General features: G+C 40.2%; 1 protein-coding gene and 1 long non-coding RNA gene across 3 annotated transcripts; one reads left to right on the top strand and one right to left on the bottom strand.

Moving 5' to 3' along the window:
* Positions 1 to 607: 607 nt before the first annotated feature.
* Positions 608 to 19764, top strand: LOC101465114 (uncharacterized). 2 transcript variants are annotated; one of them, XR_003024883.2, is made up of 9 exons: positions 608 to 1013; positions 1323 to 1475; positions 2118 to 2223; positions 2419 to 2542; positions 2810 to 5167; positions 5299 to 5467; positions 7365 to 7559; positions 7648 to 7724; positions 7981 to 10744. XR_003024883.2 is itself a non-coding variant. In XM_004561997.4 (9 exons), the coding sequence occupies exons 1-9, from the start codon at positions 949 to 951 to the stop codon at positions 16118 to 16120; spliced, it is 3438 nt and encodes a 1145-aa protein (XP_004562054.1). In that variant the 5' UTR covers positions 608 to 948; the 3' UTR covers positions 16121 to 19764. The 2 variants fall into 2 exon arrangements, 1 of the variants encoding a protein (XP_004562054.1); XM_004561997.4 differs by lacking the exons at positions 7365 to 7559; positions 7648 to 7724; positions 7981 to 10744 and adding exons at positions 14715 to 14877; positions 14984 to 15116; positions 15954 to 19764.
* On the bottom strand, positions 10181 to 11287 carry LOC112436048 (uncharacterized). The gene is made up of 3 exons (XR_013093265.1): positions 11047 to 11287; positions 10595 to 10730; positions 10181 to 10312 (listed from the first exon to the last, which is right to left on the bottom strand). It is a non-coding gene; the product is annotated as an uncharacterized LOC112436048 (long non-coding RNA).
* Positions 19765 to 20554: the final 790 nt, after the last annotated feature.

Here is a 20554-nt window from a genome sequence, read left to right as displayed (position 1 = left end):
TAGTTACTGATTACTTTTTTCAAGTAACTTGACCAACACTGCCCACTACCATGTGCTAGTAGTATCATCAGCAGAAAATACGCATTTTAAATTCATAAATACCTCCCATAAATCATTTATATTCAACAGAAAAAAATATTAGTTGTAAATACATAAACATAATAAATAAATAAATAAATAAATAGAACTAAGGCAGTCTCCGTCCCTATCCTACTTAAGTAGCCTATTTGAACCTCTTGCAAATTGCCAAATGTATCTTGTAAAGGGATATTAATATTCAGCTTTGCCTTGTGCGCCTTCCTTGATATTAGACTGCATGTGTATTTTTGAGTGGCTTAATGATTCTGAAGTACCATTTCATGTAAGCATTTGTTGCATTATAATGAGTTAATTAGCAGTGTGTGTTCGAGCATTTGAGTTTTATGTGACTCCGTCTATTAATTAAAAGTTTTGAAGCTAAAATAAAATACAGCAGTGGAATAGAAACGCTGTGACCTACAAAGACATCAGTAGTTTTTCAGGCAAAGACTTTGTGCCTTGCTTTAAATGAATCTATCACCTCATTGGTTAACTTTGTCCAATCAGAGGCGCATGTGGGAGGGATTTCCGTTTGCTGCGGGGCTTGGAGGGAAGTCTGAAAACAATGTACCGTAGCTTCATCGAAAAGTAAAAAAACAAAATGTAGATAAACTGTGAGTTATTGCTTTAGAATCTGAAACGCTCGCCCAATCGTCCAAGCTGCATTGAAAAAAAAATCATGTTAACGTTTTGCCGGCTTAAACTTTAGGAAAACGTAGTTTAATGTACGCAAACAATAGCTCGATTTCTGCAGCTTGCAAGTCGCCGTTAGCTCTGCTTGCTAACGTGAGCCAGAGCCACGTAGTTTATTACACGCTGCTCGGAAGATGTTCAGAGATTAGATAAATTAAAAAACAAGTATCGCTGGCCATGGATCGACACACGAGGAGACTGACGAGTCAGCTGTGTAAAGCGGTGAATGAAGGAGATCCCAGGTGAGGTCCATCCCTTTTTCTTCTTTCCCCTGACATGTCCTGTGTTGTAAACATGCTACAGCCACCCACGTCAGACTAACATTAGGATTTACGTTTTTACATTTGTATACCTTATCCAGCTCTGATCTCTCAAAAAGAAAATCAATACTATCCACGATGTCGGTTTTCCAATAAAAAATTAAGTGTGCATGAACTCTATATATCTACATAGCTACATATTTCAGTCCTTACTAGTTTGTTACGGGTGTTTTCATTTTTCGATATGTTAGTTAGTATTTGTCAGTGTAACACGTCTTGCTTTCGTGACAGATCTGTGCAGCAACTTCTTTTACAAGGTGCAAACCCCAATCTGGTGGGTACCAAAGGGGTAGCTGCTGTACACTTATCTGTTGGCAAAGAAACTGAGAAGAACATAAGATGCTTGAAAACCTTGCTGCAATATGGAGCTGACCCGAATATAAGGTATAGATCCAAAACAGTCACTTAACATCATATACATTTAGTCACTATAGTGTATTTTAAGTCAAAGAAGCAAGACAGTTTTTCAGCCTTAGTTCTGGGGTTTTAACACAAGCATTGTATTAACTCACTACTACATAGTCCCCCATTTTATAAAAGGATTGTATTTAATATTTGCATGAAAATGCTTTGCACTTAATGACTGCCTGAAGTGTAGAAGCCTTGGACATGCTCTGCCAGGCCTCTAATGCAGCCACCTTCAGTTGCTGGTTTGTTTATGTCTATGCCAGTGTCTTCAGTAGCTGAAAAACATGCTCTCTTGGGTTGCCCGTTGAAGGACATCTTATTTATTTTTCTATACAAATTCTTGGGTTGCTTTTGCAGTATGTTATGACTGTCATTCCTAAACAATTGCTGCAAAAGTTTTGTTAAACTCTTTGAATCAAAACGTGAAGTCTGCACTCCAATCCCATCTGGATTGTTTCATTTAAAATCTACTGTTGTGGTTTACAGAGACAGAATTGCCAACATTGTGCTGTTTGTATTTGTTTACTTACCGTGGTATATCAGTAGTTTTGTTTGAAATATTGGCCAGATTTTTCATAAACTTTGCACCGACTTGTAATGATGAAATGTCGATTTTAGGTCATCAGAAGGCCTCACTCCTCTTCATGTTGCTGCACTGTGGGGATGTTATCAAAATCTCAAGCTGCTCTTGATGAACGGAGGGAATCCATATATCAAAGATAATGTATGAATTGCTTAATCGTGGCTTTTAGACTAGTTTTTGGGAACATTTAGGTTAATCTGTTGTTTATATTTGTGACAACTTCAAGAGAATACCTGAAGGGTACTGTAAAGTATACTATAAAATTCTAATCTTTTGCTTTGAATATAGTGAACATTTTACTTTGAGTTTGCTCTTACTTCCGCTTTATTAATCCAGGAAGGAAACACTCCACAGCAGCTTGCAGAGCAACAGGAAAATCGAAAATGTGCCCATCTCCTTCAGGAATACCAGGCTGGCCCAACAGACACTGAGGAGGATGACATACCTCAGTTCCAATACTGTAAGATGACCTTTTTCAAGTCTTTGACAGTTGTATAATCACACTGAGAGCGCTGTTGAGAAGCTCCGCTACCGATTGTGAAACCAAAGGAGTTAAAACATTGGCAGTAGCATTACCTGTTTTTACTATCAAATAATGAAAAAACACAAGAACTATAACCTGCAGAACTCCCCGCCAGGGTGTAAAGAGTGGATAAGAAAAGCTTCAGGTTTGTCTTTACAGAATTTTGCTGACAGACTAAACTATGTTCATTTTTTTCCTTCACAGCTCTGTATTCCGACCAGACAGACATGTCCAGCTATCCTGAATCGGACTACAGCTTTAGTTCCCACACATCCATGATAAGTGACTTTGGAGAAGCCCCACTGAGCAGCACAAGGCGCTCATCATTTTTTAACCTGTCTAACATTAATGGACGACTAAGTTGCAGAAGTGTATCGCATCACAGACCATCTTATCCTTCCATACTTTCAAGCACTCGCATGTCTGCGGTGGAGCCTGCAGCTGCAGTATCGAATCTTAAAGAAGATGGCAATTGTACCGATGATACCACATCGAAAGGCGAGGAATGTACTGCTTCACCTGATGGCATAATCCCTCCTTCCAACTTCCCTGCAGTTTCCTTCATGCGAGCAAGTCGGAAGAGCGTGAGCTTCAGGGATGACGTGGATGAATATTACCCTGTTTTCAGCCCCGAATCTCCCCAGCAGAATCCTGCTGTTGATGGCTGCCAGCGCAGCTTACCTTTTGACATATCTGAGTATTCTGATTTCCTGGATTCAGAACGCATGGCTACTATTTTAGACAAGCAGGGCATTGACGCCACATCACCGGATCATGTCTACATTTTCTGCAGGGAAAGCAGTGAGAGCACAGAAGAGGACTTGGAGAAAACAGTCCTTGTTCACTGTGCTTTGGAAGAAAGTGATGATGAACAGGAAACAGAGCGTGTAAAAGACGCTCAGGGGAACAGTGATGAAAACAAAGTACACTGCCATGCTGCCAGCAGCAGCAGTGGAACTAGTAGTAGCCATTATAGTAGCTGTGAGAGTGACCATTACACCAGTGCTCTGGATGCCTCTGTAAACCCTGAATGTCTTTCACTTAGTGCAGCAGATGATGTTTCTGCCAAGACCGCATTAGACAGAAAGACTCTGACTTCTACAAATTCTGATTGTGAACTTACAAAGATTCATATGGAAGCTAATACTGATTCCAAACCTCAAACGGTTGAGCGTTTATCAGGTATGCTTAATAAACTGACCTTGTCTGGAGTAAAAAATCCAAACAATGATATAGTTCAGGGTTGTGGTGGTAATGATGTAGACAGTCCAAGTAAGGAAGATGTTGTTGAGTCCGCAGCAGTAGAAGAAAAAAGTGATCATCCATTCACACCCAGTCCTTTTGTAACAGGCAGGACACGCTCAAGAATGAGCCGTTGCTCGCTGAGAACAAGCAGAACTGAGAGCCTCTCCACATCTTTGTTCGAAGATACCCTGCCTACACCAGTTCGAATACGCCGCCAGACTCCCAGATCTCCAACCAGTGAAGAGTTTTATAACTCACCACGCTTACCATCCAGTGCACACTGCTTTTCAGGCAGACCCACAGAAGGAGGGTGCTTGTCTGTGGACTGCCAAGAGACACAGTCCAGTACTCTCAGAGGCTCAAGTGTTAGTAACAGCCAGGCTGATACGCTTCTCCTCTCTACAAGTGTGACAGACTCTGCTGTTCAGTCACAGACTTTGTGTGACACGTTTCTACTCGAGAGCAATAATGACAATTCAGTCAGTGCTTATGAGAGAAACATTGCAGAGATTGCTTTTGCTATGCAGGAACAGAACTGTAATCTCACTGAAGACGGGGAATTTCTGACTGACGATCTGACAAGTTCAGATGAGACAACTACAAAGAGAAATGTAAACGATACCCCTCATGAGGAGCAGGTAGAAAGCCTAAACAATGAAGATGCCTGGATAACTAGGGACTGTAGCTCTCTGCCAGACTCTGTGTCGTCATCATCCACCTCCAGCTATGGTTCTCCAAGGAGATCCAAGGAGGACTCTGATTTTCCCTGCACCCCAGGTACTGGCTGCACACCGAGGTACAGCATGAGCAGGCTTTCAAGCTGCCGTAGGCCACAGCACCTGGCTAACCTGTCCTACACCCCTGGAGGGCGTCCACACATTCAGGATGTGGACGAACCAGTAGAGTACCTGTACACAGATACCGAACGCGGCCACAAACTGATTGAGACCCATGTCCCACCTACAGCAGACACCTCCCTCAGCTCCAGCGTGAGTACTACCAACAGTGAGGAGACCATACTTTATGACTGGCGTACTTTGCATGCTGACATGGTGGACAGCAAAGAAAAAGAGAATCAGAAACCCCAGGTGGAGGTACAGAAGGCGGAAAATGAGAAGTGTGTGGACAATATTTTGCCAGAAATCAGAGGGATAACTGACAAGGAGCTCAGATCGAGGCTGGTGGAGCTGGGGGAAAGTCCAGGCCCCATCAGCAGTCGTACAAGGCCCACCTACATGCGAAGACTGTGCCGCCTGGTACAGGAGTCCAACTGCCAGTCACAATATCAACAGAAGAAGTTAGAGCAACCACAAGCAGGTAATGCTTTATTTCAAGTTTTTAAGTGACTTAAGGTAAGTTGAGCTCTGTTGTAACATTTCATTAAATATAATATCTACTCTTAAAATATATGAACACATACATTGACATTTAGTTTTTTATTTTTACAGATGCAGGTTACAGTCCAGAATTGTGTAGGGTTCTGGAGACCTTTAATCTTCCCAATTGCCAGGCTGATGAGCAGGCTTTGTGCCAGCAGTTTGACCAACCAGATCAGAACAGGAAGTGGAGAGAGGGCATCATCAAGTCCAGTTTCAACTACCTGCTGCTTGATCCAAGGTGCTTTTACCGTCATTTTTATTTATGTTTTGTTTTCTTCTGTGCATTCAGAGGAGATGAGTTGTTGCTGACTGTGTGAAAATGTTCACATTCACACTTCAGTAGATGCATCAGAGAGCACTTGTGTTCTGGATTCACCCCTATAAATCTCTAGTCATATTAGTTGTCTAAATTGAGCTAGTAATGGGCTTGTTTGTGTCTAATACAATACAATACAATACAACTTTATTTATATAGCACATTTAAAAACCAACGGTATACCAAAGTGCTTCACAATAAAACAGCAGGTTAAAACATGAATTAACAAAGTACTGAATATGCTAACAGGTCACTGGCACTAATTACACAAGAATAAAAGTGAATATTAAATAAAACTTGCTAAAAACACATAGGTTTTAAGTAGAAGAAGATATTAAGAAAGATAAAATTGGAATTAAGTATAAAATACAGGTGTTAACCAACCGGGAAAGAAAGATTAAATAAGTGAGTTTTTAATCGTGATTTAAATAATTGGATGGAGTCAGATGCGCGAATAGCAATGGGAAGGTTGTTCCACAGGTTAGGTGCAACCAGGGCAAACGCACGGTCACCTCTGCTCTTATGCCGAGATCGAGGCTGTACCAAGAGTAATTGGTCGGACGATCTGAGGGCTCTCCCAGGGGTGTATGGTCTAAGAAGTTCGGCGAGATAGCTAGGGGCTGCATTATTCATAATTTTGAAGGTAAGCGGCAATATTTTAAATTTGATGGGGAGCCAGTGCAAATCAGCAAGGACAGGGGTGATAGAGGCAAACCTTCCGGTACCAGTCAAAAGGCGTGCCGCAGCATTTTGGACAAGCTGTAATCTATGGAGAAGAGCAGCAAGTAAAGGGAATGGACTACTTGCACTAACACTTCCGCGTTCTATGTAGTCCTGCCCCAGTGCTTCCGGTGCGGTTAAACCATGGCGACGTTCTACACTCGCTGCCTACAAGAGCTCCCAAAATTGAACATCACCGATGTTCATCGGATTTGCAGAGTGATGACTACCCCCGCCAGCAAATTAGATAAAGGATTTAAGTTATATGCTGCATCATATATACACAACTACGAAGGTAAGAAAACGTAAATTAACCGACAAAGAAACGCTAGCTAACGTCAAATGCAAACACTACGTTACTCCGCTATGTCCTTCATTTGATGTCAGTTCTCTACATTACATGTTTTCTTAAATGGTGTTTTATGTCGTCCTAAACTATAGTTGAGGTTTTCTTAACTAATGTCACTTTTGTAGTTAGACACTGTTATAATGGCGTTAGGTAGTTGGCTAACTATGGAGGTAGTTAACTACCTAATGCTACTCTTGCTAAGTGTAAAATATATATGTTTAAGACATGCTGAAATGAGTAATACAGAAATAATGCTAATGGTACTTGTATCTTTATTCAGTGTCCAATAAAGACAGGTTGTCAGGGGAGGTCGGTGTGAGAGCCCTGTGCTACAGGTCAATGAGGAAGAGTGAGGCACCACACAGACTAAGTGTAGGCAGGAAGCTGTGTAAAGTTGTTAATCCCCGTTCAGTGGGGTTCAGTTCATTTAAGCATTAGTTAAGTTCATTCCTAAAGGCCCATCAACTTGAATGTTTTCCTTGTCTCCCTGCTTTATCACTCCTAATTTGACTAGTCAGATAGTTAAATCAACGTGTGTTTGGGTGATCAGAAACATTTGACAACAAGTTAATACTGCAAATATACACAATCTAAGTTATTACAGTTATCAAGCATGGTTAAGTTGTTTTAATAGGGAGAGAAGGAAACACTAAGCATTCAGGAGGGTGCGTAACCATAACACTGAACTATGTTCCTGTTCGGCTCTTCCATGAAGATGTTACATTTTTAATTTTCGTTCTTTCTTCTTAGATTAAGCTTCTGGATTCATCGCCGGTGATACTGACACATAGCCAGTGCTCCTGTGTGGCAGGCGCTGTTATGTGCAATCACACAGTGGCACTGCTCTTCCAAACAGCACACTACTCACAACTCAGAGTGCCGGTTGTCCCCCCTGTGCATAGCTGCACGGAATCTGAACAGCAATGGCACAAGCCACGGACAGTGGTAATTTAAATGAGGTTAAAGTTTTTGAATTAGTCCATGTTTACATATGAACAGCAACACCATCCATAGTAAATGTGTCTTCTGTTAGGGTGTGAAGCCAGGACCCATCAACTCCATGATCTTCACTAAGCCGGTACCAAATAGAATGGCCCAGACTGGAGTACGGTAATTACATTTGTAAAATTTGGTTTCACGTGTTACAAATGTATGTTGCTATTTTTTTCATACATACATGTGTCAGAATAGGTATTAATTTACATACAACATTACACTTTCTGAAGACGGCTAACTCAGTCATGTACATATACATCCCAGTCTCTAACTTATGCCCCACTGTTTTACACCTTTTAGTTTTTAGTTTAGTTGTTGTTCAGTATAACAACCTTCTTCCTTACATTATTGTCATTGATGTTTTCTTTAGGAGTGGCTTCTACAGAGGCATGGTGGGTCCGTTACCAGATCCCTGCTTGTTCAGAATAACGGAGGCATATGCAAAATTTAATATTGAGGACAGGCCACTTGTGACCACAATGAACATGAGACCTGACAAGCCCCTTGTGGAAAGTGCCTTTGGGCTGGTGCAGGAGGGCAGTGTTCTGTCATATCAGCAGCCGGTTTTGACAACCCGGTACATCACACTACACCGCGATGCACCACCAACACCGCACTTGCCTCTGGAGGGGTATGACATCTTGCCATCAGATTGTGTGTTTGTGTGCTCAGAAGAAGAGCTTCTGCATCTGAAAAGCTTGTCTGTAACTCTGGAAATGGCTCACAAAATAGAGGAAGCTACACGTGAGCAAAGCTCTTCGTCTGAGTGGCATCAGCTCCGCAGGCCCAGAGTGACTGCCTCTAGGTTTCGGGAGGTGTGTCACGTCAGAGGCCAGAGCTCGGCCGAGTCACTAGCAGAGCGTATATTGAAGGGAACAAGGCAGACAGCAGACATGAGGAGAGGAACTGAGATGGAGCCTGCAATAGCAGCAGAGTATAGTAGGCTAATGAATGTTAACTACTCACCCTGTGGTCTGGTCATTCACCCCATTGCTTGCTGCATCTCCTGATGGTGTTGTTTTTGACCCCAATGCATACCCCCAGTTTGGCTTCGTCGAATTCAAATGTCCCAATGTACAAAACTTTATTGACTGCAAATATGTGCAGATGGAATGTGGTACCCCTAAACTAAAAAAGAGCCACGCATATTACTGGCAAGTGCAAGGACAACTGCTCATCAGTGGGATGCAGTGGTGTGACTTTGTTGTGTGGGCACAAGAGGACTACCTAGTGCAAAGAATATACATGGATACAGATGTGCACAATGCAATCAGAGAAAAGGCAGACTATTTCTTTTTTTACATATATATGCCAAGATACCTGTGTTTGAAAAAATGAACAGTAAAAACATAGCAAAAAGAAAAACAGATCCTTCAGGCTGGCTGGAACAAAATAACTGATGTTTTATTTTCAATATATTTCATGAATTCTTTTGTTGTTACATGTTACCTTTATGTGACATCAATAAACTGTTATTTAAGCAATGGCATCAATTTAATTTTTAAAAACACACATTAAAACGTTGAATTTGTGCAGAACTTATTTACATGGTAAGTATTTAAAACTCCATGCCTAGCATACTGATATACATTTAGACAATAACACAACTGAACTGTAGAAAATGATAAATGGTATTTTTGATGTTCCAAAAGCTCAATGTCACTTATGATTTTAAAACGATTTAGTGATTTACTTTATAATTTTGATAAACAGTTTTGTTGAATCTGAATAGTAATATAGTAATATAATTAAACAGTATTATTAACATTAAACATTTGCAATGAATTTGAATTATCAATAACTGAAACTCAACTATCAGCACTCAAGTACCATTTCTGTAATCAAGTATTGTCAGCTGAGAAGGAAGAAATGCAACTGTAGTGGCCTCAGCTGCAGGTCATTTTCCATAAGTTACTGGCACTGGTGTCTTGGGAAAAATCCATCTTGTCTCACTTAACCCATTTTTTAACTAATGCTGTGTTCTGGTAATTTGACAGCATACATGCCACTGCAAACAGTTGGTTGATATTATAAACATGTGACATGGTAATGATGCTATCAAAAAGTTTGTTCTGTTTGATCCTCCTAATGACTCGCTCCACATGTACCCTGAGTCTGGCTATGGCCTGCGTCTCCTTAACCTGGTATGCTGGCATCTGCTTCTGCTTAGATAGAAAAGGTGGGCAGTACACTTTGCATTTACAACAATCAGTGATTAGGAAGCCCTTATCTACCATCACTGCCATGTCTTCAGTCAACTTCTCAGCAATGCCTGATTGTTTGAATAGTTCCTTGTCACTAACCGAACCAGCATACAGATTAGAGATGAATGTCACTGGACCATGTGGAGCTATGCCAACCAGGGCTTTCATCGTACAGTGGGATTTGTACGAAGAGTACATTTCACTTTGGAGAAGTGGTGAGGATGGTGTCTGACACCTCAGCTCTGTACAGTCAAGGATCATCTGGGTGTCTGAGAAATCTTTGAATTCCTCAGGGAGGTAAGCTTGCACTTCTTCACGTGTAAGCCAGATGCACTGAGACCCCAGTGCAGTGGCAAGAAAATTTGTCCATGTTGCAATAATGCGGCTCACTGTGGACTGGTGTATGTTAAATCGGTGTGCCAGGTCCCTCTCCTTCAAACCAACTGACAGGAAAACCAGGAAAAGAAAAAACTCGTCAATTGGCTGTAGCAGCTGCCTCTGGAAGGTGAAAACAAAAGGGAAAATGTTACTCCTTAAGCTATGAACTAGTAAAATTATTCTTTTCTTGGCTAAATGTTTTGTAATGGTTAGGCATACCATACTGTACCATGGGGTAAACAATGAGGTGCTGTAGTGCACAGGTGTATGTATGTAAAGGATACTGAGTCTAGCATACATACACCTGTGTATGTATGCTACTGTACATAATGTAATGTTATTGTACATAAATACAATAACATTACACCTCTAGTTCTAACTACCAACAAACCCATAACCTACTGTTGATGTGCGTGCAGGTGTCAACACTTCTTCGTTCCGATTGGCAGCTGACTTGGCTCTTGAAACCCGGATCATTTTATAGATGCAAGGCTCAATCAAAACCCAGAATGCCATCAAATGATCATAGCTTGGAAATCTATTCACGAGAGAGCCATACATCGTGTCAATCATTAATTAACATTACACACTGACATAAAAATAATGTGAACTGTGACAAATATGCTAATGGAATGCTGTATAAAATAGTCTGATTAAGAGTATTTGGTGTTGTATTTTACCTGTAGCATTAGGATATTGTTTAAATACTAAAGCATCTACATAAAACATACAATCAGCAGAGAAAAAGTAAATTTCTATTTTGTTTTCATTAAGACTGGAAAAACTTTCTAAATTTAACTGATGGTGACCTTGGTATATTTTAAACAGTTAGCTTGAATAGAACTTAGATGTACCTGGTATAGAATCGGATGTCAGTGTCGGAGCCAGCAAAACGCTGTAACCCAAATTCTCGCTGGACACGTAACTCCTGTATTTCCTTCCTCAGAGTCTCCACGTCTTTGGACAGGTCTTCTGCAGCTGATGCAGATATGTCCAATGCAGACGGCTCAGGGACTGAGCAGTAGTCATGATCTCTTGTAAGACTTTGCTCTTCTTGATCGTCAGGAGGAACTAGTTCAGGGCGTCGCTCCGTTCTCTCCCAAACACTACGCCGCGGTGGTTCAACTTTATAGCCATTCCACTCAAAAAGTATTGGTACAGCACCTTTAATAAGCCTCCTTCGACCATCGAGGGTTGTTGGCTCTATGAGTTGATCACTGGCAAAGTGTCTGCAGCAGACCCTGGTGTGAGAGGTGATCGTGAAATGATCCCGGCGTATGTTTACCGGCCATTGTCTTCTCAAGTCGGAATGGGTCGGAAAGGCATGAAAACTTAGTATGCCGTTAAATTTGGCTGAAGCTGAACAAAGTGGGACACAGCAATGCTCGGAGTATTTCTTCTCCTGTTTTTGAAAATGTTCTGTTTTAAATACTTTCCTTTTTATACTCATTCTGAAGCGACATTAGCATAGCTACCGATAGATAAGCAAACGTACCGGAAACGCACAAGCGGTACTATTTGGAAACGGAAATACGTCACATGCCCTAGTGCAAGTAGTCTATTACATTAATCTAATCTAGAGGTCACAAAGGCATGAATAAGCTTTTCAAGACCCTTATGTGGTAGACGCAGTTGGTAGAAGCTAGATTTGACTACAGAGGACACTTGTTTGTCATATTTGAAAGAGCTGTCCAGCAGCACACCTAGATTACTAACGGTGTCAGAGAGAAAAGTGGCAAGGGATCCAAAGGTATCAACTAGTTGGCCCTGGGGGAAATGACTGTCAAACACCACAATTTTGGTTTTCTTTTCATTTAAGATAAGAGAGTTGCCCAAAAGCCATTTGACTTCTCTCATGCACTCTAGGAAGCAGTGCAGTGACAGCAACATCGTCACTTAGCTGAAAGTAAATTTGTATATCATCAGCATAGCAATGAAATGACATGTTGCATTTTTCAACGGTTAAGCCTAGAGGTAGCATATAGAGTGAGAATAACATTGGGCCCTACACAGAGCCTTGAGGCACGCCACAGCAGAAGGATGCTGCAGAGGAAGAATAGGTACCCAGAGTGACAGAGGGGGACCTTGTTCGAAAGATAGGATTTAAACCAGTTAAAGGCGTCACCTCTAATGCCAACTGTATGTTCTAATCTCGTTAGCAGAATATTATGGTCCACCATATCAAAGGCTGAGGACAAGTCCAGTAAGACTAAGACCGCTGAACCACCTGAATCGGCAATTAGGAGAAGATCATTAAGGACTCAGCAGAGCTATTTCAGGGCTGTGACATGGTTTAAAGCCAGACTGAAATTTATCACTGATGTTGATGAATGAAGTTGCGAGAGAACTATCTTCTCCAAGATTTTGGACAGGAACGGGAGTTTGGAAATCGGCCTGTAGTTCACAAGGTCATTATGATCGAGGCTCTTGTTTTGAGAACAGGCTGCACTATGGCATTTTTAAAGGCTGTCAGAACATGGCCAGAAAGTAATGAAGAATTCATTAGAGTTAAAATACTGGGCCCAATTGTATCAAAACTATCCTTGATAATGCGTGATGGGAGAATATCATGTACAGAATTTGTATTTTTCAGTTGTTCAGCTATTTGCTTAAGAGCAGTGAGTGACACTGGCGCAAACTGATGAAAGGTTGATAAACATCCTGGGGTGAAAGCAAGGCTCACAACTAAAGGGTGTGAAGACTTGAGAGATAAAATTTTATCTGTGAAGTAATTTAAAAATTGTTCGCAGAGACCTGAAGACGACACCGTCGGCATTTCATGACAGGGGTTAACCACTGAATTAAAGATTTTAAACAACATTTGAGGATTAGGGCTATTAGTCTCAATAATTTCAGAAAATAAAGCTGCATTAGCCATTTTAGCAGCATTTTGAAACTTCAGGCGGCTGGTACGTAAGATATCAAAGGATACCTCAAGCTTATCTTTTTTCCACCTCCTCTCGGCTCTGCACCACACACGTCGTAGGGCACGTGTTGAGTCGTTTAACCAATGTTGGGAATTGGTTTGAGGACATTTCATTTTAATAGGTGCTACAACGTCAAGGATAGAGGAGCATGTGGATAGCAAAGAATTAGCAAAGTCATCAACTGTATGAGGTATAGGACAATCAGTAATAGTGGGTGCAGAATTAACGAACACCACAGAAAAATTAGCCACAGTTTCAAAATTAATTATGGGCATAGGGCGTCTGAGGCTCTCAGGGTGCATAAATCAACATCAGAAATAACTGGGAAGTGATCAGAGATCCCAACATTGTCAGTGTTCTTAATACAAACGTCATATGAAAAAAAAAAAAACAGATCAAGGGTATGGCCTTTAGAGTGGGTTGGTTCATTTAGCCACTGAACAAGGTTAAGAGAGTCAGTTAGAGCAAGAAAGTCTTTGGCTAATGGATCATCCTTACAACAGATATCAATATTAAAATCACCAGTGATAAGAACACCGTCATATTTAAAAAGAACAGATCCTAATAGCTCAGCAAAATCCTGTATAAAAGCCTTGTTGTATTTCGGCGGTCGGTAGACCACAACACACAGAGTTATAGAAGAATCGGCCAACTCCAGTAATTGAACTTCAAGGCTAGGGTAGGTAGGGGAGGGGAGCTGCCGAATTTTATGTTTATTTTTAAAAACTGAGGCTAAGCCACCACCTCAGCCTGTAAGCCTAGGTGAGCTGAAGAAGGCACAGTCTGGGGGGAGAAGTTCCGAGAAGGAGAACGTCTCACCAGGGCTAATCCAAGTCTCCGTCAGGAACAAAACAGCCCCAAGGCGAGGAAAAAGTCATTTAAAACACCAGCGACCTTACATTTAGTAGAGCCATCCGTGTCATGGGCGCCATGTCCCTACTCGTAGTGCGTCGCAAACGGCTTAGGTTGCTGTGATGCACGCCACCTCTGGAAGACGTTATCCAGGTCTGAATAGGCAGGCATGGGACTGGGAGGGCTGGGTAAACTTGCCGTCCGACAAGCAGATCCACCGACGACTAAGCGATCTGGCAAGAAGGCAATCACGGGAGGAGGAGAGAAGACGTAGAATATCCATGCTAGCATGTGGATTAGCCATAGCCTGTGGTTTAAGGTAAGCCTTAAGACGGACGTGAATACCACTCCGTTTGCCCCGCTTCCTATAGCATTTCTTATACATGGTGGGTAGGGGTAGTCAGGATATGCTGGTGGAGGAGTCCGATTGTGACAGGGTGGCGTCTCCCAGAGTCCGGCATGGATCGGAACCATAGGAGTGAGAGAATCGAAGATTTAAGTGTTTGTCAGTCATAAGTAATTAGTGCATTGCCACCTGATGAGAATATTACCAAGAGAATGAGGAATACAATGCAAAAGTCAACAAAGAGGGGTTGAAAGGAGAGGTGAAGACGGCACACTGGCACCATCTTTGAAACCCCCAGTTTAAATGTCTAAGCCAAATATAGTTTTAAAATAGAATACCATAAACACCTCTCAACTCTAAAAATATTAATTGAATCGTTTATTTCCCTCTCTGACAGAGTGACAAAAAACCTTCCCTTTCGCAGTCACACCATGACCCCAAAGGAGTGTTTCCAGACTTTTATCCATGCTATATTTTATGTTGGCAAAGGAAAACGCTCCCGTCCCTACAGTCATCTGTACGAGGCTTTAGAATACTTTAAAGGTGACAAAACCTCAAAGGTAAGGATGCAAATATTGATCGGTATTAATATATCATATTGAAATAGTCTTTAATCGCGTAGTAAATATGTAGTTTGATTCTTTTTTTTGTTCTTCCTTGTCACAGAAACTGTGCTCCAAAGTCCAGCACATCCTTCAGGTGTGGAACACAGGGCAGGGTGTCATCTCTCTGCATTGTTTCCAAAATGTTATTCCTGTGGAAGCCTACACAAGAGAGGCCTGTATGGTGGAGGCGATTGGTGAGTGCATGAGGGCGAAACTTATCAAAAACTGAAATAACTAATAATAACATCACTACAATCCACAGCACGACTGCTGAGTACTTCCCCCTCTTTTTATGTATCAGAATCTGAAACCACCCTTGCAAACATCAGCCAAATAGGGGAAGGACCAATGATGTTAGCGGCTCATCACTGCCTCATTGGTGCCTTAAATTACTACTGTTGAAGTGTACACCTCCATGTTTAATACGTCCGTGTTGTTGAGCCCTAGCGACCTCTTGGAATATTGTAATTTTTAATATTGATAATTGTCTGAGTATCTTTTTTCTTTGGCAACCCTGCATATATTAAGTTACTCTGAAGTGATGGAACAGTGGTGCAGTGTTTAAGAAAAAGCAAAAAAGGTTTGGGGTTCAGATCCACCAGCCGCTTGGGTCTACCTGTGGAGATCCATGTGCGAGTGTGCCCTGGCTGGCACGCTTTTCTCAATGCCACAGGAAACTCTTGTTGTGCAGTGCAAGCAATGGAAAAGAATGGGTTTTAGAGCATGGTGCATGTTGCATTCTATGTGAATGGCTTATAAGCAGTTAAAAAATAAAAATGGGCGGATAGAGGACAAAAAAACCCTGAAACTGTATTATTTTAAGATATTAACGCAAACATTCAGGAAAAATAGAGAAATTGTATCTAATAGCAGCATTAAGTTTGAGCGATATTAACTAATACCAACATTTTACTGTTTAAACCTGTGATAGGTGCTCGGTTTGGTTTTCATAAACTGCTAAACGCAATACTGTGTTTGACAACACTGATAGATTTGTCAGTGAAGCAACTTGACTTTCTCAACTGTTGCAGGGTTGAAGATGCTCACGAATCAGAAGCGAGGGGATTTCTATGGCATCGTGTCCAACTGGCAGACAAAGAAGAAACGGGAGCTCGGCATCCACCTGCTGTACCGTGCCATGCAGATCTTCCTGGCTGAGGGTGAAAGACAGCTTAGACCAGCTGACATCAGACAGTAGAGACACCCACTTGCAGTGGGGTGTGAACTGCTTAAACACCAGAAGGGAAAATACCACTACTTCAGAAGACGACGCAATCCTTCATTTTACAAAGATTGAGTAATGACTTTAAAATTAAGAGCTCTGGAACTTTTACCAGAATTTTATCATCTTTTGCTGATAAACTAACACTGAATCCTCATACCCAGGGATTTGCAGTTTGACAAATGTGACATTAAGTTCAGTTATAGCATCTTAAATGTATATCGTGGTCATATTTTAAAATATCCTTCTTCAAAGTGCTCTTAGCGTATTTAACGCTGCGCCATGAGCAGAGAATGATGGATTTGAACCCCAACTAGCAGACATTTTCTATTGTTTCATATTATGCTAGCTGAGATCTTTTACTTGTAGTTTTTTTTAAAGAGTACTTGAGGATTTCACTTTGAAAACACACATTTTGCATTTAATTTTTTCATGGAGATTGAAGAGCTATTTTCTGAGCATACTTTGTTTGGTCTGGCCAGATGTGGTTAACACGATGACACAATATTATCACAAAACTTTAAAAAACTCAAGATTTTAATAATAGAAATCAAGATCAAGCTATTTACTACAAACATTATTCCCATTTGGTTACTTTTGTTGACTCTTGTAGAATAAATTGGTTATGACTGCAAAATTTTCCAAAGAAGCAAGGAGAGCAGTAAACACAGGAACACCTAATCAGGTTACTATTTCTGTTTTTAAAAAAATGTTGTACTTATCAGGGCTTTTTAACTGTGGGTTAGCATGTTAGGTTTCCTAGAACCTCATTGTGTTCTAAAATAGGATCTTTTGTCATTTGTAAATATAGTATTTCAGTTAAATTGCATTAAAAAAAAGTTGATGTGGGTACATTTCTATCCAGGTGTTTACAAAATCAGCAGTAGAGGCAGGATGCTTTAGCGTTATGGGTCAGCTACAGACAAATGTTACACTTTATTGGCAAAACATTTGATCTATTATGATTATTTCTGCAACTTTCTGATGTTATGAAATAGATGTATCCATTATTAATAAAAAAAGATATACAACTTTAAAAGGAACCTTTTTTTTTTTTTTTTTTGTGCATCAGACACTACAGAGTGGTTGCACTTAATAGCAGTTGCAGGTTACCCATATGGAACGATATATATATATATATATACACACACACACACACACACACACACACACACACACACACACACACACACACACACACACACACACACAAATAAATGTTAATGTAATGCAGCAACAATTTGGATTTTATCTTGAAATAATGGAGATGTTACATTCCACGTCAAATGAATAACAAGCACATACTAATAAGAGAAAGTTTGCTTAAAATTGATTTAATTTTTAAATCATGTGTTTTTAAATCTGACCTTTGGCATTGATGTTTCTCCTTTGTGCATATTAATTTGTGCCCTTTGACGTATGCCATTTACTGACACTGCACCCTGCAGCATCCTCTCCACAGTCTGTAATACAGTTACATAGCAGATTGATATGAAAATGGTTATAGTCAGGTGATCTTCATGCATGGCTTTGAATAATAATATAATAAAAAGATATGCTCAGTAATTCTAACTAGAGATGGACCGATCCGATATTACGTATCGGTATCGGTCCGATACTGACCTAAATTACTGGATCGGATATCGGAGAAAAATAAAAAATGTAATCCGATCCATTAAATATCACGAAAGCACCTCACAAAACTTGCAACACGCCGTAACTCGCCTCAGAACGTCGGAGCAGTATGCATCACGTGATAGAGCAGCTGTGGCATGCGGGACCTGTCGGTGGTCTGGATAGCATTTGGAGCTTCGCTAGCAACCTGGCATTTCATCTCCGACAAAGTTATCCCCGAGAGAAGTAAAGCAAGTGTGTAAGTCCATCTCTGAATGTTTGTAAAGCATTCCTGCGTTAAGCTTAACGAGCGACTGCCTCTCGCTCTCCGGCTGCTACTTCAATCGTGAAACTGCTTAAATCAGCTGATCGGCTTTTCTGTCGCGAGTCTGTCTCTCGTTTGTTTTTGGTCCACTTTGCGCCAGAAAGAGCAAACCAGCGGCTGAACAACAGCAGCACGTTTAAGCTTGATAAGCTGTTGTTACAATTTATTTAATATTACTTTCTACACCAGGATCTTTTTCTACGTAGCTGACGGCTGGTAACTGTGCAGGGGCGGATCTAGCAAAGTTTAGCCAGGGGGGCCGATAGGGCATTAACTGGGAAAAGGGGGCACAAAGACATACTTTTCTTTCTTATTCTCATTTAAAATGTCTAGCTTTTAATAAATAATTATCTGACACCCAAAGTTTTAATTTGATGTAAAATGAATAGAAGTCAATTACTGTATATAGTGACTATTAAGTCTAATATATATATCCTAGTAAGCTATAGTACATTTTCCTTTGGGAAGGTACCATCTGTGCAGTCTGCAATTTTGTTGAAGAAAGATGTTGAATCTATTTAATATTTCTTGAAAAATAATTGATTTCTGTGCATTTTTTTTCACACTGCATCAAATTAAGGTTGATTACGTTGATTAAGCATCATGAGGTGGAGCGTGAGGGGTGGTTCCCTATTTTTTTATTTTTTTATTTTTGTTGTTGCTGGGAGTTGGAACCCTATTAGTTAGGTTGCTTAATATTTACGCTAAGTACTCTTTAAAATACCAGAATAGGGAGGATGGTGTAGGTCTAAGTTTATTAGATTGATTAGTATTGCTGAACTATGAAATATCTTTTTTGTATACAGGTATAACAGAATAGCTTTAGTGTAGTTGTTGTTTTAAACTTGAGTATGAACTTGCAGACTTGCAAAATGCAGCAAGATATTTTAAAAAACAGTTTTGTTGATTAAAAAACACTATATCGGATTCATATCGGTATCGGCAGATATCCAAATTTATGATATCGGTATCGGTATCGGACATAAAAAAGTGGTATCGTGCCATCTCTAATTCTAACACTTATTTTAAAAGTATAAAAAAAAAAGCTCAGTTAAAACTAAATAAATATCATTTCATCAATATCATAAAAAAATATCATTATGAACTTTTTTGCTATGTTTTTGAAAAACAAATGTACCATTTACAAACTGGTATTAGAGCAAATGAAATTGTGTTCCATTGTTTTTGGAGGGTATTTCTGTTCATATATAAAATAAGCAGCAATTTATTTTTTGTGATTCCAACTAAAGCCGGGTGAGCTTCATCACTAGGGCCAACTCCATATACAATTACATAGTTTACTGGAAAATAATAGTGTTAAACCCAGTTTTGCCATTTGACTGTGGCTGACCCATTTAAGGAAGTACACGAATGCTTTAGCTGGTTGGAAGTATATCTCCATGATCTGCATATGTGAAGCCCAGCAGACTTTCTGAGTCAGTAGCAGAAACAGTTTCAATGTTTCAGGCCATTTCATGTGGTACTCAGGATATTCTGAATGTAAGTTATATCTCAATTATCTCATAAGACATGTAAAAAAAGGAAGGCTAAGTAGTGACATTATTACAGTGTCAGGATGATGTGGAAGCTCCAGGTATTACTTTATATCACAAAACAACACTAATTCTAACAACTGGAATTGCATTTTAGATATACATGTGTTGCACCCCCCCCCCCCCCCCCCCCCCCCCAAATAAAAATCTACGTTCAACTTTTCCATGAGCGAGTAAAGCGCTGGATATATGAGAGCATTAACCTTTAACTCTTATACAAGTGGTATGAAAACAAACTCTACTATTTTAAGTGTGTAATAGCATGAAAACTGTGTAGATTTATTTAGCCCTCATGTTGTTATGAAAAATAAAGCCCCTTCTCTGTAGTCTGTTATTTTCACTGTTTTTTGAATTGTCATGCACAAAAATACATTGTTGCAACTTATGTAAATGTGTGATCACATGCTCTATTTTGACTTTCTGTGATTTCAATGTAACAAAAGAAACAAAATATATCTGCAAACTGCTTCACTGGTTTGTCCTTTCTTTATTCCCAGTCTTTGGTGGCCCTCTAGTGGACAAAGGAAGTAATTAATTTTGTTATTATGTGTACAAGGCAATTCTCTTGACGTAATAACTTCTCTTTAGCTGCTGTAGTTCACTGAAGGTGGTTTTTGGTGTAGCCCACATGTCATGCAGATCGTTGAACTGTGCTTAAGTCTGATACGCCTTCATTTTGTTTGTACCCTCCCCCCCTTAAAAAAAAATCAATGTGACCTTTGGTTGCATCTTTCCTACACACCCACACACAAAGAAACACACAAAGTCATTAACAGTGCGCATAAAACTGCTTTGTGAGAATGAGTTATCTCTCTACTTGGTAAAATATTCACAACTAATTTTCAAAGAATGTTCTTTAATTACTGTTATCATGACTCATTCTGTATCATCTACAGCTTCTTGTTAGTGGTTAGGCAA

The sequence above is a fragment of the Maylandia zebra genome, linkage group LG15, assembly GCF_041146795.1.
Source record: "Maylandia zebra isolate NMK-2024a linkage group LG15, Mzebra_GT3a, whole genome shotgun sequence".
In the NCBI taxonomy this organism is placed as follows: Eukaryota; Metazoa; Chordata; class Actinopteri; order Cichliformes; family Cichlidae; genus Maylandia; species Maylandia zebra.
Note: the sequence above shows the minus strand (reverse complement) of the source record. Positions and strands in the feature narration are given on the sequence as shown.

Bases quoted from the DNA above. Each gene is read 5' to 3' on its own strand.
- LOC101465114 (XM_004561997.4), top strand. From the start codon at position 949: ATGGATCGACACACGAGGAGACTGACGAGTCAGCTGTGTAAAGCGGTG. The intron at 1,476-2,117 runs GTATAGATCCAA...TGTCGATTTTAG, and splicing joins GGAGCTGACCCGAATATAAG to GTCATCAGAAGGCCTCACTC. The intron at 15,117-15,953 runs GTGAGTGCATGA...CAACTGTTGCAG, and splicing joins CTGTATGGTGGAGGCGATTG to GGTTGAAGATGCTCACGAAT.